Here is a 24,989-nt window from a genome sequence, read left to right as displayed (position 1 = left end):
ATGGAAGTGAAGCCATGAAGAGCTGCTGGATAAAAAGGAAAGAAATGTAATTAGAGGTCCCCATGACTGTAGGTGTGGCAGGATGACCGAGGGAGAGATCCCAAGGGATCCGAGATCGGAGTCCTATTGGAAAAGTGTGAATTTAGTATTTCAGTAGTGAAATATAGTGATGAAGAGTGAATAGTGATGGCAGAGTCGAGGTCTTTCCAGTAAAGGGTCGAAGTGGAATAGAGAAGAAGATCCCTCTAGACGCAGAGTCAGGGATGTTAGATGCTGGTCTTTTGACAGGGGTTCATGTGGATGCCAACGTTACCCAAGGAGCTGGCAGGAACTGAGGCACAGCAAATGACAAGGGCCAGAGGCTGACGTCCCAGAGTAAGGGTCCTCGATAGGGGCAGCACTGCACTGGAGAGCATGTAGACATTTACTCCTTTTTAAAGTCAGAATGGCTAGGGGGCCAGGAATGTAGACGTGACATTTCTACAGAACTCAGGTCTGACCTGCGTCCCACGTGCCTCTCTCCAATGTTATAGTAGACATTCAGGCACTGAATAGATCAGAACATATGGTCGAGTTTCGAGAGGTCTGCCTTCTGAGACAGTGAAGCACTGTCCCATCCCACAGGGAATTACTTTTATGCTACACTTATATGTAAAGTGAAGATCATTTGCAAAAGTACCGTTTTCTGCACTTTGATAGTCTTGTCAAATTATCTCTAGTTCAATTAAGGCTGTTACCCCATTCCTTACCATATTCCAAAGAGTTTCACCTGTCCTTTCTATCCAGTTTCTTGTCTTTATTCTCCTGTTTTTCTGCACCTTTGGGCTTCCAGTTTCCTGTACTTTCCTGTACAGAATGGTTCCTTATCTTATTACTCTTAAATCCAACCTTATTATTGGTAAGTACAAACATCTGAGTTTAATAGGTTTTCTAGTCATGTCTAAGCATTTACATATTGAAACACAATTTTTTTTTATTGTAAGTACTCTTTTTAAAGGTTATTATTTTGAGAGAGAGAAAGCACTCACGCAAGTAGGGGAGGGGCAGAGAGAGAGAGGGAGAGAGAGAATCCCAAGCAGGCTCCGTGCTGTCAGCACAGAGCCCAACTCTGGGCTCAAGCTCACGAACCTTAAGATCACGACCTGAGCCAAAATCAAGAGTCAGATGCTCAAACCACTGAGCCACACAGGTGCCCCAGTTAGTCCATTTGATTAACTTGGAGGGAAGAATTATATGTACCGGTAAGTTACATTAGTTCTGAATTCCATTTCACGGTATAAATGGGATGTTACAGAGTATTTATTATAAAAAGGGAGAGCTGAGTGCCAGGGAATTGGGACTTGACAGCAGTTCCTGGAAAGACAGAAGGTGCTGATGAGTGGACACAGGGGGACAGGTCTCCTGATCCAGGCGAGGGCCCTGCAAAGTAGTGGTAGACCAAGGAAGGCACAGCCCCCAGGTCTGGCCTCTTCCTCTTCGTTCGCACTTTTCCCTCCACCCAGGATGTGCACTGTGCTCTTCTGTGTCCACCTGTATGTCCTTCATTGTCCGGCATAAAACCTTGTTCTTTTCAAAGCTCAGGAGAGGAAGTGGGTGAGGGAATGAACACGGGTCCCTGGATTGTGTGCCAGGTGCTATACAGAAGTTATTCACTTAATTCCTCCAAAGGGGCAGTAGGATAACTTTCAGTAGCTTGAGGTCTAATCAAGGCTCAAAGACTAAGCCTCAGAGATGATGTCCTCTCAGGCCACGGTAATAACCCGCCACAGACTGGGTGGCCCACGAATAACAGGAATTGACTTCTTACGGTTCTGGAGGCTGTGAGTTGGAGATCCAGGGTGCTGGCACTGCGGGGTGAGGGCCCTCTTCCCGGTCACATGCATCTGGCTGCGTCCTCACGTGCTGGAGGGGAGGGAGCTCTGTGGAGTCTCTTTTGTAAGAGTGCTAATCCCTTCCTGGGCTCCACTCTCCTGACCTTAGCACCTCCTAAAATCCTCACCTCTTAACACCTTGGGCTTTAGGAGTCCAACATGTGGAGTTGAAGGGGCACACGTATTCACCCAGTATCAGCAGGGGAGGAATAGTGAAAAAGGGAACCTGAGTCGGGTCCATCTGGGCCCCCAGCCTGTGTTGTGTCCAGCACAAACACCATCACTGAATGGAGCCTGATGGCAGACTGCGAGGCACTTGTCGTCGGGGGCTTGTGGCCTTCTGACCTGTGTTCAGATTCCTGTTTGAAACTGCTGTGTTTTGCGTCGTCTCTTAATCATTTTGTGTGGATCTTTCAACCTAATTACTTTCTTTGAAGGCGGAAGTCACTTTTATGCTCCACAGTATTTACTATCCGCTCCCTGTCCATTGTGGTGTTTACTATGCATGCACTGGTGGATTTAAGCATGCGAGGCCAGTGCAAGTTTTCAAATGCTTAAGGACCAACTAAAAACATAGCGTGAGAAGATTATCTCGAGCGACGTAAATGTGGCTGATGGCTTTGCACATTTAAAATGCATCATTAGAGGTGCCTGGGTGGCTCCATTGGTTAAGGGTCCTGCTCTTAATTTTGGCTCAGGTCATGATCTCGCAGTTGTCTAATCGAGCCCTGAGTTGGACTCTGTTTTGGACATGGAGCCTGCTTGAGATTCTCCCTGTTCCTCTCTCTTTCTCTCTGCCCTCCCCCTGCTCATGTGAGCACTCTCTCTCAAAAAAATAAATGCGTAAGTATAAAAAAAATAAAGTGCATCATTAGAGTTGTAGCTACAATAAAATTAATGTTCCAAGATGTTATTTTATTAAGCTCTAAAAACATTTCATATTGAAATGATTGATGCCTGGAGTGCACACGTCCACTTTCTCAGGCAGGCATATATTTTAGACTCTTCTGGATATCATCTCTTGGTGATCTACTCAAGCTCTTGGGTATGTTTCCTTTAAAACAAATTAGTTCTGATCTTTTTAATGGAAAGGTAGGGGTTTAAATTTTCAAAGTAAAAAAGCAGCAAATGAACTAGTAGCTTTTTCTTATGTACAACTTGATTAGAGATAATCTCTTTATTCGGGATGCAAAGTTGGATACGTGTTCTCAGTCTGTCAGTCACGGACTCATGTTCAGTGATAGACCTGCTTAAACAGAGTTTTCTGTAATCATTTATATTATCCTATTTTTCAGGTCCCGTAGGAGTAGGTTTGAATGAACTGAAACGAAAACTGCTCATCAGTGACACACAACACTACGGTGTGACAGTGCCCCGTAAGTTCCCTGCTCCCCAATGCTGCTAACCGCTGCACTGATGATGACTGGGCACTTAGGTGGCATGGGTGGCACCCAACATGGTTCTAAGCGGTCAGCATCTGGACTCACAGCAGACCTAGCAAGTATGCAGCGACATTCTCCACATTTTTTGGTGGAGGAAACTGAGGCACAGGAGTTCAGGGATTGCCCCAGAGTGCAGACATCATTGGCAGGGTATTTGTTAATTTACAACTTCTTCTCTATTCTTAGTTTTTTTCTTTAATATTTCTTTTTTAAGCTTATTTATTTATTCTGAGAGAGAGAGAGAAAGGAAGAGAAAAAGGGAGAGAGAGAATCCCAAGCGGGCTCCGTGCTGTCAGCACGGAGTCCCACACGGGGCTCGATCTCATGAACCGTGAGATAATGACGTGAGCCGAAACCAAGAATTGGACACTCAAGCAACCGAGCCACCCAGGCGCCCCTCTACTCTCAGTTTTTATGGTGAATTTTAATACACATGACACTATTATTTACAAATTTTCTTCTATGTAAAAGTCTATTCTACTTCCTAAAATAAGTGCTAATATTTTCCAGAGTTTTTCACCAGGTTTAAGATCAGAAGGACCAAACCACAGAGAGCTGAAGGAGGCCTCTTCTAATATAAGCCTTTCTTAATGACTTTTTATATGTAGTAATTGGCAGATCGTGTTAAATGGGCCTTTCATGGCCATATAATCCAAATATGGTAGGCTTCTTTTCAGTATACAGAATTAGACCTATTTTTATAAAAGAGGTTTTCATAGGCTTTCTTACAAGTGAAATGCGATGCTGGAAGCATTTTGATCTCCAGAATAAATGCCATTTGAGTGCTTAATATGTTGATGTTAGAAAGCCTTCTAAAAGACGAAATTGAAACGTTGGCTTTTTCAAGTGGTTTTAGTACTGTTAACAACAAAACAAAACAAAAACAACTGTTTGTATAGTGCCCTTAGCAATGAGCAATGTTCTCTAGTTTGAGAAGAGTTGGGCTTTATTTTAAAATTATAGTTTTCTATTACCTCAAGTTACTCCTTGTTACTGCATTTTTCCAAATTATTGTTTGTAATCGTTTTCAGCCATACGTTATAGGACCGCTGGTTTCCACCAACAGAGATGAAAGTAAAGGAAAATGTGGAAATGTGGAATTAAATTGTTTCTCTCTCTCTCTCTCTCTCTTTTTTAACTTTAATTATTCACTTCTCTTACAAAGCTGAATTGCAATATACAGGTAATTAGAAAATTTTACAAAACTATTGGCCAGTCTTACAGGTGAGCAGTTACAAAGAACCTAGAGGATGGAAAAAACAGATTATGAAGGGGGAAAAAAACGCATGTATTAACTTCCTACTGTGTATTCATCTTTAATTGTCTGAATTTATTTCAATGTCCGAACAACGGGGCGACATCTGCATGCCACAGAGGAGGAAAGAGGGAGCAAGGATCCATTGCCTACTCAGAGTTCCACACACAGTAGTTGCACCCGCACTCGAAACCAGGTTTTCTGATTCCAGTCTTCACAGTCTTCCTCCCATATACGATACTACACAGTCTTTTCCAACTACAGATTCTCTTTATTGCAGCACAGTTAATAATAAAAATCCACGTATTCGGAAGATGCTAAATACCAATAAGGCTGTTGATCACACATAGGGCTTTATGATAATTTTGGTGTTACTCAAGGACCTGGGGCAATGTACTTTGGCCTCAATTTATCCAACAATTCAAATAATATCTGCCTCTAAAGTTGTTGCAGAAATTGAGAACATCCAGAAGGTTCTGGGGCTGGAACTCTCCAAAGAAATCCCCAAAGTAGTAATTTTCCACTCAGATTCACTTTTAAACAGGTGTTAATGTCAGAAGATTCCCATGGAGCAGTGTTTTCCAGACTTGGCTGATAATAAAAACCTCTTGGGCTTCATATGAAAAGATTCCAAGGCCTTTCCAAAGAAATCCTCCTTCAGGAAATCTGACAGAATGCCTGAAAGTCTGTATTTATATATCCCAAGTGACTCATAATACCAGACATGTTTGGAAAATAACAGCCATAGCATCAGCTCGGGATGATTTAATTAATTAAAGAAGAATATATTTTAAGAACAAGTTTGGAATTTCAGATTGTTTTGCTTTGTCAAATATTCTAGGTAGAGTCTTGAGTATTTGGAGAAAAATTATTGCTCTGATTATTCCACCAGTATTCTATTCGATGTTTAACTCTATAAATCTTTTCCCCCAAATGTACTAAATATCCACCAGAATGGGTAGGTTGAAAAAGATGTAGAGCATTGGAACTCTCACACATTGCTGGTGTTGGTGGGAGTGCAAATTAATTCATCCACTTTGGAAAACTAAGTGATACTATCTACTAGAGCTGAGCAAATACATACCCCATGACCTCACGATTCCACTCCTAGTACACAGCCAACAGAGATGCACACAACGTGCACTCGAATGGTTTTGGAAACATTATTCCTAAGAGCCCCAAACTGGAAAGGACCCAAATGCCCATCAGTGGTAGATCGGATAAGGGACATAATGGCATGTTCACACGACAGAAGACTGTAATGCCCAATCTGCTGCTCCGCGCAGCATTGGGAATGAGTCCACCAAACGTGTACAGTGAAAGGCAGACACAAAAGAGAATATGCAATATAACTCCGTTTGTATAAATACAATAAAAGCAATGCTAACGTGTGCTGTTAGATGTCTTGAGGAGGTGGATCGGAAGGGTGATTGTGCAGTGCTGGAAATCTTCTGTTCCCTGGTGGGTGCTTCTTACCTGGGTATTTTCATTCTGTGGAAATTCGTTAAGCTTACATGTGAACTTTTCTGTTGAGCATACTTCAGGTTTTTCAGTGTTAAAAAGAAATACTTGGTAGTTTAGCTCACTGTGGTTTGCTGAGGTCCATTTTCCGGTCTTGACTGCGCTACAGTTATGGAAGATGAACACTTTCCTTCATTGGAGAAAGTTGAATGATAGTTACACAGAATCCGCTCTGTACTATTTTTGCAACTTATTGTGAATCTGTAATTATTGCAATTAAAAAAATTATTTAAAAGGATGCTAAATGAGGTAAGCACTATCACTCTTGGGCTAAAATGGCAGAACAAATTATACGATCTTTAAAAAATATCTATGTTGCCACATTAAACATTGAAAGTTGCTTTTAAAGAAAGTGGTGGCCGAGACCTGTTTTCTGCTGTCTTGCTTCTCTGTGGGAAATTTCATTCTCAGTGAGCAGCACCAACACTGTTTTAAGGCTCTAGGTTATCATCAACAAATTTAAATGACTATTAATATAACCAGGCTTTCAAAAGGCTGTCTCAGTAAATTAAAATAAAGCAGTTAACAAAAAGTATTGCAGTAAATGTCAAATTCTTGATGAATTCCCAAGTCTTTACAGTCTGGAATTTTGGGCACTCACAGTCAACCACACCTGTTAATCACTTTGTGGTTTCTCGTGAAGGCATATATCACAGTTATGTGTTTTCATAGGTTTCAAAGGACTCATGTTCTGTAACACTTCTTTGTCTATAGAAAACCTCAGTTGAGATTTCTAATATATATATGTAAACTAGGGTACCAATTCAAAAAAATTTTTTTTTCTTATCTCATTATGGCAGTTATTTGTGAATTTTGTGGGAAGCAGGGGAAGAAGGTGGAGTTTGTCGCGTATGTGTTTGATGTTTGTCTGACGGTGAACACAGTACTCTGACAAGTGAGCGATGGTGAGGTGGTGGCCTGCATTATAGTTAATGTGTCCATCTTTCCCTTTGAATTCTCTGCCCTTAAGAACTTCCAGATCCCTTCTGCAGGATTCCTCACCGTTAATGAGTTTGTGAGATTTCCCATGATCCCTCACTGCAATTAGCAATAAAACTCTTCAACAGTAAAATTACATCAGGCTTGGATAATTTGGGGTGATGGTGATAAGCACTTTGTAGGTACATTCACTTTTAACTGTGTTTGGCAGTGTCATAAATGTCTTGTTCACTTGAGGTAGTTCTAAATAATACTTTTAACCCTCCCAAGGGGACTCCATGTGTCAGGGCAGTGACCCTTAACACTGTATGTTCTACATTTTCAGAGTGTTCTGCCGTGACAATTGAACAAAGGTAACCTTTTCTCAGTTCACCAGAAGCAAATTAATGCACATAAAATTCTCAGTTTTGATTTTCAACAGTACATTCTTACGAAGCTTACTATTTGCCAAAGGAACGCCAGCAGACAACAACTAAATTGTTGAAATGACAAATGCATATTAACCCTAGATTCCAAAGCAGAGGATCATACTACTTTTAAGATCTTTCGTACTTGTGGATGCGTATTATGTTATTTACACTTTAATAGAGTGAATTTGTCATGAAATTCATTCTTAGCTTTTATGACAAGAATTAAATTTATTAGTATTACATGCTGTTCCTGCAGAAGGTGCGACATTTCATAATGAATAGCACAATTTCTTGGTGCTTTACCAGTAGAAATACGAAAAACTGTTTTAGAAGATCTGAATGTTGTATTAAAATATGCTTTTAACTAAATAGAAGTTAATTAAAATTTTGGATATAATTTAAATTTAAGTTCAATTTAAATCAATTACTTTTTGTATTAGGTTACTTTTTCCCCCCTTTCTGCAGTTTTCCTTTTACATATTATTGGGATATAATTGAAATAGATAAGCTGCATATATTTAAAAGGTACAGTTAGATCTGTTTTAACATACATATACACGTATGAAATCATCATCACAATCAACATAATGCATATTACCGTCTCCTCAAAAAATCTGCCCGTGCCTTTCGTAATCTATCCTTCTACTCCTGGCCTTAGGCAACCACAGATCTACATTCCGAAACTATAGATTAGTTTAACTCATCTAGCACTTTATATAAATGAAATTATACATTGTTCCCAATTTTCTTTGGGGGCAGGGGTTAGTTTATTTCACCCAGCATGAGTTTGAGATTCACCAAGGTTGTTTCATAGATTAGTAATACATCCCTTTTCATTGCTGAGTGGTATTCCATTGTATGGAAATACTATAATTTGTTGATCCATCCATTCACCTTTTAATGGATACTTGGGGGTTCCCCCCGTTTTGGGTTATTACAAATAAACCTATAAGCTAGATATTTTGATGAATATATGTTTTTGTTTTTGTTGGGTAAATAAGTAGGAGTAGAATGGCTGGGACATAGGTAATTTTGTAAGACCTCACCAAACCATTTCTGAAGTGGTTATACCATTTTACAACCCTGGCAGTGTATGCCAGATCTAGTTGTTCTACATCTTTGCCAACACTTTGTATTGTCAGCCTTTTATTTTTTAATTTATTTTGATTTATTATTTATATATAGTGTCAAGTTGGCTAACATACAGTCTATGCCATGTGCTCTTGGTTTCGGGGGTAGATTCCCGTGACTCATCGCTTACGTACAACACCCAGCGCTCGTCGCAACAAGTACCCTCCTCAATGTCCATCACCCATTTCCCCCTCTCCCCCACCCCTCCCCATGAACTCTCAGTTTTTTCTCTGTATTTAAGAGTCTCTTATGGTTTGCCTCCCTTCCTCTCTGTTTTTAACAATGTTTTCCCATTCCCTTCCCCCGTGGTCTTCTGTTAAGTTTCTCAAATTCCACATATGAGTGAAAATATAGGATATCTGTATTTCTCTGACTTATTTCACTTAAATAAAATATGGTTTATATATACAATGGAATACTACTTGGCAATGAGAAAGAATGAAATCCTTCCATTTGCAGCAACGTGGGTAGAACCGGAGGGTATTAGAGTCAACCTTTTAAATTTTTCTCAGTGTGATACAGACATGTCTCAGAGGGATTACAGGGTCAGTTCCAGACCACCACAATAAAGTGAATATTGCAATGAAGTGGGTCAAATGAATTTTTTGGTTTCTCAGTACATATAGAAGTTATGCTTAAAAAAATAAAATTTATGATTATACTGTAATCTATTAAGTGTGCAGTAGCATTAAGGCCAAAAAAAGTACACATCTTAATTTTAAAATACTTTATTGCTAAAAAAAATGCTACTGTCCTCTGAGCTTTCAGCAAGTCATTTTTTTTTTCTGGGGGAAGGGTTTTGCCCTGAGGTTGGTGGCTGCTGAAGGCAGGGGTGGCTGTGGCAACTTCTTAAAATAAGACAACAGTGAAGTTTGCCACATTATTGACTCTTCCTTTCACAAACACTTTCTCTGTAGCATGCAGTGGTTGGTGTTCGATAGCATTTGACCCACAGTAGAACTTCTCCCCAAACTGGACTTGATCCTCTCAAATACTGTGCTGCTTTATCAGCTGAGTGTATGTAGTATTCTCAGTCCTCTGTTGTCATTTCAACAGTCTTCACAGCATCTTCACAGGGGTAGATTCCAGATCCAGGAACCACTTTCTTTGCTCATCCGTAAGAAGCAACTCCTCATCCATTAAAGTTTGATCACAAGGTGGCAGCAATTCGGCCCCATCTTCAGGCTCCACTTCTAATTCCAATTCTCCCGCTATTTACACCCCAGCTGCAGTGACTTTCTCCACTCAAGGCTTGAACCCCTCAAAGTCATTCATGAGTATTGGAATCCACTTCTTCCAAACTGTTAATGTTGATATTTTGATCTCTTCCCATGAATCAGAAATGTTCTTAACAGCATCTAGTGTGAACTCTTTCCAGAAAGTTATCTTTCCATAATTCAGTTTTCAACTTATTTTGCCCAAATCCGTCAGAGAAGTCACTATCTATGGCAGCCATAGCCTTACAAAAATGTACTTCTTAGTAAGAATTGAAAGTCAGAATTACTCCTTGATCCATGGACTGCAGAATGGATGTTGTGTTAGCAGGCTTGAAAACAACATTAGTCCCGTTTTACATCTCCATCCGAGCTCTTGGTGACAAGGTGCTTTCGTAGTATTTCAGAATGAATCTGAGCACTAGCTTTGAACAGTGGGCTTAAAGCATCCAGTAAACCATGTTGGAAACAGAGGTGCTGATAAACAGGCTTTGTTGTTCCATTTATAGAGCAGAGGCAGAGTACATTTTCCATAATTCTTAAGGGCTTTGGGATTTTCAGAACAGCCAGTGAACATTGGCTTCAGCTTTAAAGCCATCAATGACATTCATCCCTAACGAGGTAGACTGTCCTTTAGAGCTCCGGAGCCAGGCATTGACTTCTCTCTAGCTGTGAAAGCCTAGATGGCACCTTCTTCCAGTATAAGGCTGTTTGATTTACAGTGAAAATCCACTTGGTGTAGGCACCTTCATTAATGACCTATCTCAGCTGGGTCTTCTGGGTAACTTGCTGCAGCTTCTACATCAGCATCTGCTGCTTCACCCTGCACTTTTCTGTGACAGAGATGACTTGTTTCCTTAAACGTCAGGGACAACTTCTGCTGGCTTCACACTTTCCTTCTGCAGCTTCCTCCCCTCTCGCTGCCTTCATAGAATTGAAGGGAGTCGGGCTTGGGCTTACAGGACTGTTGTGGCTGATTGGCTCTTCTCTCCAAGTCAGCAATAAGGCCGATTCACGTGCATTCACTGGAGTAGCACTTCTCATTTCCTTCAAGAATTTTTCTTTTGCATTCACAACTTGACTGTTCGGTGCAAGAGGCCTAGCTTTCAGCCTGTCTCAGCTTTCCACATGCCTTCCTCCCTAGGCTTAATCGTGTCTAGCTTTTGACTGAAAGTGGGAGCCATACAGCCCTTCCTTGCACTTGAACACTTAGAGGCGATTGTAGAGTTATTCATTGGCCTAATTTCAATATTGTTGTGTCTCAGGGAATAGGGAGGCCCGAGGAGACGGGGAGAGATCAGGCAATGGGCAGTCAGTGGAGCAGCCAGAACACACACACCGTTTGTTGATTAAGCTCACCATCTTATGTGGGCACAGTTCATGGCACTCCAGAATGACTGCAATAGTAACATCAAAGATCACTGGTTACAATAAAAGATATAATAATGAAAAAGTTGGAAATATTGTGAGAATTACCAAAATGTGACAGAGACACAAAGTGAGCAAATGCTGTTGGAAAAATGATGCTGATGCTTGACACAGGGTTGCCACAAACCTTCAGTTTGTTTAAAAGAAAAAAAAAATATCTGTGAAGCAAAATAAAGCACAGTAAAACGAGGTATGCTTGTATGTGTGTAGTGCTATTTCATTGTACTTCAATTTGCATTTAATTGATAACTAATGATATTGAGTGTCATTTTGTGGACCCAGTCATTTATGCACCTTTGGCAAAATGCCTATTCAAATAGTTTGCCATTTAAAAAAAAAATGCATTGTCAGAGGGCCTCAGTCGGTTAAGCGTGAGTCTCTTAATTTCAGCTGAGGTCACAATCTCACAGTTCATGACATCCAGCCCCACGTTGGGCTCTGCACTGACAGCACAGAGGCTGCTTGCGATTCTCTCTCTCTCTCTCTGCCCCTCCCCTGCTTGTGTGCTCTCTCGAAATAAATAGACGTGTAAAAAATTGCATTGTCTCATTGAGTTTTGGGAATTCTTTATATATTCTGGATACATGTCCTTGATATGATAAATAAGTTATACACATATTCCTTCCAGTCTGTGGGTTAACTTTTCATTTTCTACTGGTGTTTTACAAAGACCAAAAGTTTTTAATTTTGACAAAGTCTCACTTATCATGTTTTGTGCTTATGTTCTATCTAAAAATCTTTTATGTCTCAGGGTCACAAAGACACTCTGCTTTTTCTAGAAGTTTTATAATTTTACATTTTACACTTAGGTCTTGATCCATTTCAAGTTATATTTTACGTTGTTACTTAGCAGACTTGCCTTGTTCCTGATCTCAAGGGAAAACAACTCCCTTTTTCACCATTAAGTGTGATGTTTACTCATCAATGCCCTTTATTTATTTGAGGGCACTCCCTGTGAATCTTAGTTTGCAGATGCTTTTTGTCATGAATGGCCACTGAATTTTTTTCTGATTTTTCTAGATACATTGAAAGGATCATGTATTATCCTTCATTCTGTTAATATGGTGAATTCCATTGATGTCCAAATGTTCAGCCAACTTTTTATTATCGAGATAAACTCTACTTGGTTACGATCTCTTATCTTTTTAAAAAATATATTGCTGAATTTAACTTGCTAATAATTTTGTTGAGGACTTTTGCATCTAAACTTTTGATGGAGATTGGTCTGTAATGTTTTCTAATGTCTTTGATAGGTTGTGCAATTAGTTTGTACTAATATCATAAAATGAATTAAGCAGTGATTCCTCTTTATGCAGAAATATGTTGATGTAAGATTTGTGTTATTTCATTCTTAAATGGTGGATAGACTTCATTAGCCATCTAGGCCTGGAATTTTCTTTGGGGGAAGGTTTTAAAAAATAAGTTTGATTTATTTGACAGGCTATTCAGATATTTTGCCTCCTCTTGTTTCAATTTTGATTCTTTATACTTTTCAAGAAATGTATCTATTTCATCTAAATTGTCAAATATGTTGGCATAAAGTAATGCGTAATATTCTCTAATCCTTTTTAGTGTCCATAGGATCTCTGATAATAACTCATTTTTCATTTTTTATATTGGTGATCTTTGTTTTTCTTTTTTTAAAAGAAAGATCTTTGTTTATTTATGTTGAGAAAGAGAGAGAAAACATGAGAGAAAGACTGATTCCCCCAGGCATCCCTGTTCTCTTTTTCTTGATCACTGTAATTAGGTTTTTAAATTTTGTTGTTTTTCTTTATTGTCTTTTTTTTGGTATTAATTTCTGTTGTTATTCTCTTCTCCTTGGTTTGGGTGTACTGTGATGTTTTCTTTGTAGCAACATCTTAAAAGTTTATTTATTTATTTTGAGAGAGACCGCAGGAGTGGGGGCAGGGCAGAGAGAGAGGGAGAGACAGGATCCCAAGCAACCTCTGTACTGTCAGTGCAGAGTCTGATGTGGGGCTCGAACTCATGAAAGTGAGATTCATGACCTGAGCTGAAACCAAGAGTCAGATGCTTTACCTACTGAGACACCGAGGTGCCCCTCTTTCTAGCATATTTTAAGATGAACTTTCAGTCATAGAGTTTAGATCTTCTTTTCTAATATAAGCATTTAAAGGTATAAGTTTCCTGCTTTGCACCATGTTCCATCCTGTAACTGTAATAGGTTGTATATTATTCCTTGTTATGTCCTTCACAATATTTATTATTTCATCTTTGAATCTTTATTTAGAAGTGCGTTATTTAATTTTCAGATATTTGAGATTTTCCTAGATATCTTATTACTGGCTTTTAATTATGTTATGGCTAGAGAATTTACTCTTTTATGATTTGGGTTCTTTTAAATTTGTTGGGACTTTTTATTGGCCCAGCATATGATCTTCCTTTCGACAAACGCATCATGTACACCTGAAAAGAATGTGTATTCTGCATGTATTGGATGTAGTGTTACATAGGTATTAATTAGGCTCCAAAGGTTGGTGGTAGTGTTTAGGTCACGTGTGTCTTACTGATATTTTGTCTAGTTCTATCAGTTGTTGAGAGGCATTAAAATCTCTTATTCTGGTTGTGAAATTGCCATTTCTTCATTTAACTCAGCCACTTTTTGCATCATGTATTTTAAAGTTTTGTTATGTGTGTACAAATTTATAATTCTCATAATTTTCTCTTTTATCATTATGAAGTGTTCTTCTTTATACAAAGAGTATTTTGTAATACTCTTTTTCTTGGAATCTCTTTTATCTGGTATTAAAGTAGCCACTTCAGCTGCCTTATGCTTACTGTTTACATGGTATATGTACTATCTTCCATCTGTTCACTTTCAACTTATCTGTGTCTTTGTAGTTAATGTGTCTTTCTTATAGACTTAATAGATAGCATGTACTAGGATCTTTTTCACCCTTTCTATCTCTGCCTTTTGATTGGAGTATACAAACCAATTAACATTTCCCGAATTATGAAAATGATTAAATTTAAGCTACTATTTTATTGTTTTTCTGTTTATCCTTTGCCTTCTTTTTATTTTTTTTCTACTGTTATTTATTATTATTATTATTATTATTATTATTATTATTAGAATGGTTTTTAACGTTCCATTTCAGTTTACCTATTTGCTCTCTGCTTATATGTCTTTGTATTACTTGTTACTGGTTGCTGTAGGGATTACAACATGCTTATACCTAATCATTCGGAGTTATCTTCATGCCATTTCACATAAAATATAGAAACCTTTCAATTATATAGTCCTTTTTGTGGTAATTGACAAATATATCATGTTTGCATACATTGGAAACTCTACCAGATAATATTAAAACTTTTAAATCAGTTGTATATGTATATATAATATATACATATATAAATATATTTTAATACGTATTTTAAGGAACTTAAGAGGAAAAAAGCAAACTTCTATTTCTATTCATTCTTTCTGTTGCTCTTCATTCCTTGAAGATATAGATTTCATTCTTAACATTTCCTTTTAGCCTAAAACCTTCCTTGAATATTCTTTTAGAACACATCTGCTGATAAATTTTCTTGGTTTCTCTTCTAACAAGGTGTTTATTTTGCCTTTTTCTCCTGAAGGATATTTTGGGTGAAATTCTTTTCTTTCAGTACCTTAAGTGTAGATATTATTTCATTGAGTTCTTGTTTTTATGATTTATAATAATATAATAAATCTGGAATCAGTATTCCTCACATGTACTGTATTGGATTTTCTAGATGCTTTCAAAATGTTTTTCTGTATCTTTGGCTGTTAGTACTTTGGTTTTAGTGTCTAGGCATGATTTTTCTCTGAACTTATCCTATTTGAGATTTGTTGTAACTTTGGGAATTTGTAAACATTATGTCTTCACCAAATTTTAGCAGTTTTTGGCTAATACATTTTTTTTGGCCTCAATCTCTTTTTCATCTCCTTCTGGCATCCGAATTACACATACGTTATACAGGTCCCTGGGGCTCCATTTATATCTTTTCAGTCTTTTTTTCTTTGTTGCTCAGATTTTATAATTTCTATTGACCTACTTCAAGTTCACTGGTTTTTTTTTCTCTGTCATCTCCATTCTGCTGCTGAGCCCACTTGGTGATTTGTTTCTGTTAGATATTGTATATTTCAGTTCCAAAATTTCCACTTGGTTCTTCTTTATAGTTTCCATTTCTCTAAGAGTGCATATCTTCGTTCATTTCAGGTGTATTGTCCTTTACCTTATAAAACACAGTTGTAATAGTTGCCTTATTCTTTGCTTGATAGTCCTAACTTCTTGTTCATTCAGAGTTGCCATCTATCATTTTCCCCTTGAGAACTGGTCCTATTTTATGTGTGTTTTTTTTTTATGTTGAATAATTTCTTTTAAGTTTTTTTAATCTTTATTTTTGAGGAGAGAGAGAGAGTGAGAGTGACTGGGGGAGGGGCAAAGAGAGAGAGAGAGACAGATTCTGAGGCAGGCTCCAGGCTCTGAGCCGTCAGCATAGAGCCCAATGCGGGGCTTGAACTCACGAACTGCGAGATCATGACCTGAACCAAAGTCTGACACTTAACCGACTGAGCCACCCAGGCACCCCTAATTGCATCCTGGATATTATGAATGCAATGTTGTATCAACTCTAGGTCCTGCTTATAATGGAACAGAAAATACAGGATTAACTTTAGAAATAAATGGGCTCCTGGTTGGCTCAAACATCTGACTCTTGATTTCAGCTCAGGTCATGATCTCATGGTTCATGCGATCGACCCCCACATCAAACTCTGCACTAACAGCACGGAGCCTGCTTTGGATTCTCTCTCTCCCTCTCTCTCTGCCCCTCTCCTGCTCACATGCTCTCTCTCTCTCAAAATAAATAAATGTAAAAAAACAAAAAACCTGAGGAGTTGCAGTGCGAATATGGCAAGCAGCCCATCCTTCCTGCTGATTACAACTAAAAACTCTGGCCCCAGGACAACTGTCTGAGCACTTTGAAAATGAGTAAAGCAAGCAGACTATATAGGGGAATCAACATTCTGGAGAATGTTTTTACTTTAGCAAGTAATCAACCATTTTATGTTTAGACTATAAGTTCTGTCTCATTGTCAGTTGTGGTTTAAATCTCAGTTCAGTTCTCTAAACCTCTTGCTACACTGGTTTGGGTCATCTCTGTCACATGTAGTTCGGGGGAGTCTGATACTTGTGTACAGAGTTCACAGCTCAGTTTTCTAATAAGCCTTTTCTATGTTGGTTTGGATGTGTTCTGTGCTGCTGTTATTGAGGGGTTAGGCTGACACTTCTGTGTCCTAAACTCTGTTGTAAAATGTTGCTATGTTAGCTGGAGTCCAAACTGCATGTGTATAGCTCAGGGTTTTTTCTTCAGCTAGTATTCCTTCCTACTCAGGATTAGAATATCTCCTCCAGTCTTCCTGGATTACCTCCACACACTTCAGTTTTTAAGGACTTTTTTGTTTTTTCTTAATAAGGGCTCCTACACTGCAATTTAGTCACACATAACACCATGATGCTCTGTGATTGTTCCCACCCTCAGGGCAAAACAAAGAGGAAATAAAAGTTAAAACTCTGCCCCACGCCTGTTGATTTCCCGACACAACCTGCTTTATTTATTTTAAAAGTGCTCGGGGGGCGCCTGGGTGGCTCAGTCAGTTAAGCATCCAACTTCGGCTCGGGTTCTCAACTCATGGTTCAGGGGTTCGAGCCCCATGTCGCACTCTGTGCTGACAGCTCAGAGCCTGGAGCCTGCTTCGGATTCGGTGTCTCCTTCTCTCTCTCTGCCCCTGTCCCACTTGTGGGCTGTCTCTGTCTCTCAAAAATGAATAAACATTTTTAAATAATAATAAAAAATAAATAAAAGTGCTCGGATAGTTTGTCTTGGGCGCAGAGTTTTTAGTTGTAATCAGTAGGAAAGATGGGCCGTAGTCAGTCTTTCACGTGCCATATCGGCACTGCAACTCCTTAGGTTTGGTTCTCGTTTTAAAATTAGTCCTTGTGTTTTCTCCTCCATTATAATTTAGTAGCAAATAGGTAAAATTACTGAATGTTTGGGGGTTCAGTAGTATTCTAAGAAGGTGTTTATACTTTTGCAAAGGAGGAATGAATGGCACCTGGAGATCTTTGACTTCGTTCAGTTATTGATGGCATCCTCCCTATCTGCTGTGTGTAGAAGACAGTAAAGTCATTTCAGAGTTTACCTTACAACCTAGTGGGCGTTAGACTTGCTTCAGTGAATATGATAATAAATATGATAATCATATTATCTGCGAAAGAAACGAGTTTTTCCTCGAGGGTTAAGATAACTGTTTTTATTTAGAGCACCTTCAAGATAATGAATAGCACAGACACGATGCAGTTTAATTTTGAATCGATCTTCAATATGTTTTTATATCGATGGAAATTCTGAATTAATGACACTTTATTGGCTAATTGGCTTTCTTGTAAGTTTTTAAGTCTGGTTTATGAAAAAGCACTTTTAATACATGATGATTTCTTTTTTAGTATGTTCCTCAGGATGGTTGATACAGACTTTTGTAAACTCTTTTTAATTAAATCACAGACACTACCAGAGCAAGAAGAAGCCAGGAGAGTGACGGTGTGGAATATATTTTCATTTCCAAGCATTTGTTTGAGACAGATGTACAAAATAACAAGTATGTGGAAGTTTTTTTTTGTGTGTAACCATTGTTTTTAAGCATGTGCCTACGTGTCCAGTTTTAGGCAACTGAGCCATTTGAAATATATTTTCGGTTTTATAATATTTGAAACTGATAAGAAGGTGATAACACTCGTTACCAATCTTCACCTGTAATTTTTTAATAACCTAGAGCTGCTGTGTTTGTGGTGAGTTAAGTGTGTAGGAATTATTTTGAAAAATGAGGGAATGTTCCTAGTATGTTATTGTGACCTCAACTAATTGAATCTTAACATATGTGAATAGAATTTTATTTCAGAAAACTAACAGCTATGTCATAGATCCCTACGTCCACACTCTCCTCCACACACACTTCTCTCCCTCACTGACTCTTCAAAAAAAAAAAAAAAATTAAAATAATGTTAATCGCCTTGCTTGTACTAAATCCCCTGGCCAGCTCGGCTTCCTCCACCTCCCCAGGTCTTCCATTTGCTTAAGCATGGATAATGGAGGGTGTTGGGGAGCAATGTGTGTTTTAATGTAGGATTTGGGGATTTTATTGAAACATCAAAATGCTTTTTTCCACGTTTGGCACGGCGATTGTGTTTTTATAGCACATAATCGGCTGCCCTGGTTCCATTAGCCACCAACCAGTTCCTGCTGTAGTTCTAAAGCTGAGCTTGGTTATTCCGTAGCGCATGGTGAAATTTCAGTAGTTTCTATTGTTTGGTTTATTCACTGTTTTATTGCATTGCATTAGTTCTGAAAAAGAGGTGATGGCAAACAGAGTACTGGTGGACTAAAGTACTTTTTTCTGTTTCAGTGTAATACAAGCAAGTGTTACTGATGTGAAAATGTAAAATAAAAGATTTTTTTAAATTGACATTCTGGAGTACTTGGCCCTATTTATTTTATTGAACACAGTAAAAGAAAATTACATGTTCAGCAAGAATATCGTTTATATATATGAATTATGTCTTTCCACTTATGTGTATAATTAATTCGCAAATGGCTCTGACACATGTCCGATTTCCTACAGGTTTATTGAATATGGGGAATATAAAAACAATTACTACGGCACAAGTATTGACTCAGTTCGTTCTGTCCTGGCGAAAAACAAAGTTTGTTTGTTGGACGTGCAGCCTCACGTAAGTGAACAACGAACTGTTTTTAATGTTTATTTTTGAGAGAGAGAGCATGAGAGAGGTGGGCGGGGCTGGTGTGGATTGAGAGGGAGAGAGACAGAATCTGAAACAGGCTCCAGGCTCTGAGCTGTCAGCACAGAGCCTGATGCAGGGTTTGAACTCATGAACTGCGAGATCATGACCTGAGCTGAAGGCAGACGCTCAACCGACTGAGCCACCCAGGCACACCCCAAGTATAATGTATTCTTAAGTATCATGTATTATTATAAGTGTTTGTAATTTTTACAATGGACATTTTGGTTCTTGGCCCTCTTTCTTTGAGTTTGACTCTGTACATGTCCTAGAAGTGTAAGCCCCCCACGTAGAGCTGTGGGGCGTCTCACAGGAATTATACTGAACGAGACCCTGCTCGCAGCTGTCAGGGAGATCTTTGCCGGCATCCTGGGAACACCTGTGAACACTCTGGACTGAGGGTGCCAGTGGATGAAGCCATTCGGTTCTTGTCGAACCACATATCCTCCAGCAGAGATCCAACCCGTAGCATCTTCCTTGTTACCCAGGGATCACAGATTCTCACTTCACTGATGGATACACCTTAGGGTGCACAACCTCCAAGAGCCATAATGACCCAGAGAAGCCCTTGGCTTCTCTTCAGGAAGATGAGTCTGAAGTAAAAAGAGTCCCAAGAATCAGTAGGGTGATTGACTCCTTAACTTGGGCGCCGGTGAGGAATAGGATGCTTCTGCTTATACAACCCCTCTCTGCCGGAGCCCTGGCTCTGGTTGTGTCCAAGTCCCTCAGTGTGGTTCCAGCAATATGTCCACAGAGCCTCACCAGCCGTACAGCCCATCTCTCCCCAACCCCACCCCACATAACCTGTCTGCCTAACTCCTCAGGGGAGTTTGTGATTTGTATTCACATTCTAGGGAGGCTCTGACTATGGCTCAAGAGTATCCCTTAACTCCCACCCCTTTACCAGTCCCCCTTGACTGCAGATGAGTCCTCAGAAGCATAGTGTAAATAATATAAAATATTGACGGGGAAGTGTTGACAAGCTTCATGGAGAGCAGGAAGCTTGCCCTTTTAGGACACTCCGAAGGACAAAAGGACAAAAGGAGAACTCGTGTGAGATCAGGAAAAGGCTTACATGGGATGTTTGGAAGACTTTCATGTGCAGACAGCTTTTTAACTCAATGGCATCCTTTAAGTATTTGATTTAAAAACCAGTTTTATGATATTTTTAGCTGCTTCTGTTCAGTATTATGACATTTCAAAACATTTTAAAAGGCAAGTTCTGTGCTCCGACATCTTTTCAGGGGTATTCATTAATACTGATATTCATTAATAATTTATTCAACATTCTATAATATTACTTATTAATATCATTAACATATATTCATATATAACTTATTGATATTAATATTTATTGTCAACAACGAATTGAATAATATATTGAAAGAGCTACTGGCCTGAATTAGATAATTTCTTTCTCCTTTGAAAGAAACTTCAGTTTGACTGTAAAATTCACTCATGACATTATGAAGAAATGTAAGAAAACTGATTTTCTTCCTTGCAGACAGTGAAACACTTAAGGACCCTAGAATTTAAGCCCTACGTGATATTTATAAAGCCTCCATCAATAGAGCGTTTGAGGGAGACAAGGAAAAATGCAAAGATTATCTCAAGCAGAGATGACCAGGGTGCTGCAAAGCCCTTTACAGTAAGTACGATGATGCTTAGTAAGAAGACATAAGTGCTGCTCAAAATCGTACGTGCAGTAGCCACTGCCTTTGGAAGATGTAGTAGACAGTGTGATCCAAAAACCGATAAAAGATAGATTGTATCCAGGCACATACATTTTGAGTGATTGTACTGTAATGGCTTTTTTGTGCTTCTATGAATAGATCTTTATGTTATATTGAGCAAAACATCCTGTAATGATAAGTTAGTGACTGACAATCCCGAATTTTGGGAAAGGTGGGAATTTTGACTCTGTCAGAGCAGTTTAGTTACAAACAGATCAGAGAGAGAGTATTAGAAGCTATGACCTCTGAAGAACTTGTCGTTCAAGAGGGTCATTTTCATTTGTGGCTGAAAGAATGAACACAGAATAGCATTCAGTAAACAGTTGTGGAAATGTTTGCATCCGTGTAAAGTGATGTAATTGCCTGGTTAACCTTTTTTTTTTTTTTTTTACTTTTGTAGGAAGACGACTTTCAGGAAATGATTAAATCTGCACAGATAATGGAAAGTCAATATGGCCATCTTTTTGACAAAATTATAGTAAATGATGACCTCACCGTGGCATTCAATGAGCTAAAGACAACTTTTGACAAGTTAGAGACAGAAACCCACTGGGTTCCAGTGAGCTGGTTACATTCATAACTAAGGGAGGTCCTATGAGCATCTTTTCTGCAGAGTGCATGATGGAATCAGTTACCATTTTGGTGGTAGGGTTTTTTTTTTAATCTATATCACTGTTGTAGATGTGCAATCTTGGTTAAAACTGAATGCTGGTTTTGTTTGTATCTTTTTGCAGCCTTATTTCAAACACAATATTTGAGTATAAGATCCAAAATCAAAATCCACACAGCACCGTATTCTGAGCAGAGCTTTGAACCTTCTGATTGTCTTTAACATGCAGTTCTAGCTCCAAGATGAGGTTGGACGTTTTAGAGAGAAATAGCTAGAGAATAGATATTGGAGTTCAGTGCTTCAGTTGGTCTCAGACGTGGGCCCTGCCATCAAGTTTGTGGGTTAGCAGTTGAAAGGTATTAAGTTAGCAGCCTTGAACAGCTCCAAAGAAACAGGACATCTTTGCTCTTCTTTGGATGGGTCATTATAGATTTACCGAGGCTAACAGTAAGGCATCCCCTTATTATTTTAAAGTGCAACCTTTTTCTTACATATATACAATATATTCACAGTGGCCTTCGTGTTATAGCTTGAGAAGGCCTTTTTATGACTACATATCAGTGACTCAAATGTTTAAGAAGGGAAGATGGACTTTTAAAAATGATTATATCCGTAACTAAAAGCCTTTCCTTATGTATTAATCTTTATCAGGATGGTAATATCTTGGGGCAAGTAACGATTATAAAGGACGTTTTTATTTGTCAATCCTCAAACAGGAGTTCTAGAGTCACCAAAGAGGTGATTCTAGCTGGCTTTGGATTTTCCCAATAAATTGTAAGAATGTGATACCTATTCTAAAAGTAGATGTTTTACATTACATCTAAAAGTAGATGTTTTAACTGATACAGTTAAAAATGTGATCATTTTTCACCTGTGCAATTGATCATATATTTAAATTGCACTAAGACATATTTTAGAAAACTTTTCATGTAATGTTAACTTACCTCGGCATCATCAAAATAATTCTTAACACTGGTCAGATACCATCCTAATCTTGCCATTTTTCTAGACTTTTAAGACAGACTCTTGTATTGTAAATATTTAGATGGGCTCTCATTTTTCTTGGTTACTACCGAACTTCAAACAATTCACGTAGCTCAAGACCGTAAAATGACCATAAGTTGTATAAGAGAACATGTCATGTCATTCTTGCCTGCAGTAAGACCCAGCCAATCAAAACTCACTGCATCTGTAACTTCCAAACAGAAAATATTTTGTTTGTTCATTTGTAAAGAGAGTTTAGATGTCATGTTCAAAGAAAAATAGAATGTAGTGAAATTTTATATATTTATGAAATATTTGAAAGGCATATTTTTTTAATTATCAAATGGAGCTATTCGTAAAGTAAATTGTATGTAAAGATGTCGTAACTTAAAATAGTTGTATAAGTCAGGGTCAACATTCCATGTAAATATTTGACCTTTGTTCATACACAGACTCACAAGCGTGTTCTATGTGCACGGCACATTTGACATAGCATTATCCACTGGATTTCCTTCGGACAGGTCAGATTTCACATTAGAAACAGAGACAAAAACTCTACTGCAATAGCCTTGATACACACACTAAAATAATCAGACTAAATGTTACTTAACATGATCCAAGTAGCGAGTTCTATGTTTATTAACTAAATAGCAAACAATTTAGTTTTTTAAGATAGTGGGGAAAAGGGTCCCCAGATCTGATGCTACAGCCGTAAAGTTATATGGCTGCTCTAAGAAAATACAAGTCTTACGTAGAGAGTTTGGGTAGAATATATTCCTCGTTGAACACAGACTAAAATTTCCTATAAATCAAGACTTCCTGTACGAAGAGTAATGGGAAACATGTAATTATCTAGGCAGTGGTCTGAATAATTTAGGCAGTCCACATTCTTTACCGTGGAGGTAGAGGGTAAGTGTAATGTTGTGGAAACTGAGTGCTTTTTGCTGTCAGCAATGGGGTGTTATTTAAAAATCTAACTGTCCAGACCGTTCTCCCTTTTCCCACTAGAGCCGAGCAATGTTCTTTTAAAAATGATAAGGAATCTTTTATTAGTCTATATGGTGTTGTAAGTGACATTTATATGGCCACGTGGATGCTTAGAACTTAGGTTAAAACTGAGTTAGGCAGGGCCACGGCCTTGTTGACAATTGTAGCAAAAGGCCCTGGACTCTGTGTCTGCACCCAGACCTCCAACGCCTACAGAGATGCGTGTGGGGTTCCTCATGCACTAGTTTTTGGAGCAGCCGGCTCCTAGCACAGAGTGTCAGCCACCAGTGGAGAAGAGGAATGTTCGTATTTTTAAGTCCATATATTTAAAATCCAAGATCAAGAAGGAAATTCTGTACTCCCATGATTATCAATCAAATTGGTTAAAAATAAAAAGGTGAAATTGAAATATTCTTCCCCCTTGTTTTACTTCCTCATATAAATGTTCTTAATATATGTAAGGCTGACATTCCTGGTATTGTATAATGATTGAATGTATCTAAATTGTAATATAAAATCGACAAAACATGCAATCTTTGCAGATTTACAGAAACTGTTATTCAAAGCTTCTCGAAGATCTAGATTTTTATTATTTATTTTCGTCTTAACTAGTAAAGATTTATAAACGAATGTAATGGAAAACCTTTGATCTTAATAAAGTGTCTTCAAGTTACTTGTCTTCTTTCTGCACAGTTGTTGTTGCACTTGGGTATTTGGTACACTGTTTCCCATGGTAGAACAAATTCTCTTTTCTACTCTGATAATCAAGGTTTTGTTTGAACTTGCCAATGTCTGAAATTAAACTTCATATTTGTTTCAGTCAAATATTTATTGGCTTCAACAAGGCTGTTGAAGAGATGGAATTCACTAGTCTTGCTCCTACCCATACAGTGCAGCCATTTAAAGAGGTCGAGGGTGGGTGATCTGGGCCCATCTGTGATGGAACATCCCTTCCCCCACCCCTCCCCATCAGGAATCCAAGCGTTATCCACATCCTGTTCCTGAACAGGTAGAGCAAAACTAAACCTTCTTATTTAGCTGTCCCTGAGGACAAACTGCCACCTGTTCACAGAGACAGGCTAATTAGTATTGTCCTTGCTTCAACAGCTGAACCAGCTAATCCCAGCTCTGGTTCCAACGAAAGACTATACAGTGGAGCTGTCAGGAACATGGGCTCCAGAGCCAGAATCCTTGAGTTCAAATTCTGGTTTTGTCTATGACCAGCTTTGCAACCTTGAGACAGTCGTGTAACCTCTCTGGTCCTCATTTTCTGATCAGAAAAATGGAGATGATAATACTGCTCACCTCACGGGATTGTTGTGGGCTTGAAAGAGCTGATCCATGTAAAGTATTTGGAACAAAACTTGGGATAGAAGTATTCAGTAACTGGGAACTCCTGTTTTATAATGATTATTCTCACAGCACACAGTTTTAATTTAGCTCTATAAATAACCACCCCATAGAAACAGTGCTCCATTAGCAAATTAGCCGGAAGTTTCCTCATAATTTCTATGACCGTTTTATTATTTAGAAAACAGCCATTACTTCCAAGTGATACATCAGGACCTAATCAAGTAATCCTCAGTAGGGTAGTGAACAAATGTTTATTTTTAGCCGCTG

General features: G+C 38.5%; 1 protein-coding gene and 1 long non-coding RNA gene across 9 annotated transcripts in view; one reads left to right on the top strand and one right to left on the bottom strand.

The window, feature by feature from the left end:
• MPP7 (MAGUK p55 scaffold protein 7) overlaps positions 1-22,204 on the top strand; it is a 210,276-nt gene extending 188,072 nt beyond the window's left edge. For 7 of the 8 annotated variants that reach the window (XM_045465774.1, XM_045465777.1, XM_045465779.1 and 4 more), the window contains 5 exons: positions 3,167-3,247; positions 17,764-17,857; positions 18,878-18,986; positions 20,560-20,703; positions 21,189-22,204. In XM_045465774.1, the coding sequence (XP_045321730.1) occupies positions 3,167-3,247; positions 17,764-17,857; positions 18,878-18,986; positions 20,560-20,703; positions 21,189-21,368 (608 nt within the window). In that variant the 3' untranslated portion in view covers positions 21,369-22,204. The remainder of the gene's footprint in view (positions 1-3,166; positions 3,248-17,763; positions 17,858-18,877; positions 18,987-20,559; positions 20,704-21,188) is intronic. The other variant, XM_045465776.1, reaches the window with a different exon arrangement.
• Positions 9,282-24,989, bottom strand: part of LOC123591451 — a 95,023-nt gene continuing 79,315 nt past the window's right edge. Inside the window, exon 5 of the long non-coding RNA XR_006709329.1 lies at positions 9,282-11,180. This is a non-coding gene — a long non-coding RNA (uncharacterized LOC123591451). The remainder of the gene's footprint in view (positions 11,181-24,989) is intronic.

This window comes from Leopardus geoffroyi, chromosome B4 (genome assembly GCF_018350155.1).
Source record: "Leopardus geoffroyi isolate Oge1 chromosome B4, O.geoffroyi_Oge1_pat1.0, whole genome shotgun sequence".
Taxonomy (NCBI): Eukaryota; Metazoa; Chordata; class Mammalia; order Carnivora; family Felidae; genus Leopardus; species Leopardus geoffroyi.
This window is presented reverse-complemented; position numbering and strand designations above follow the sequence as displayed.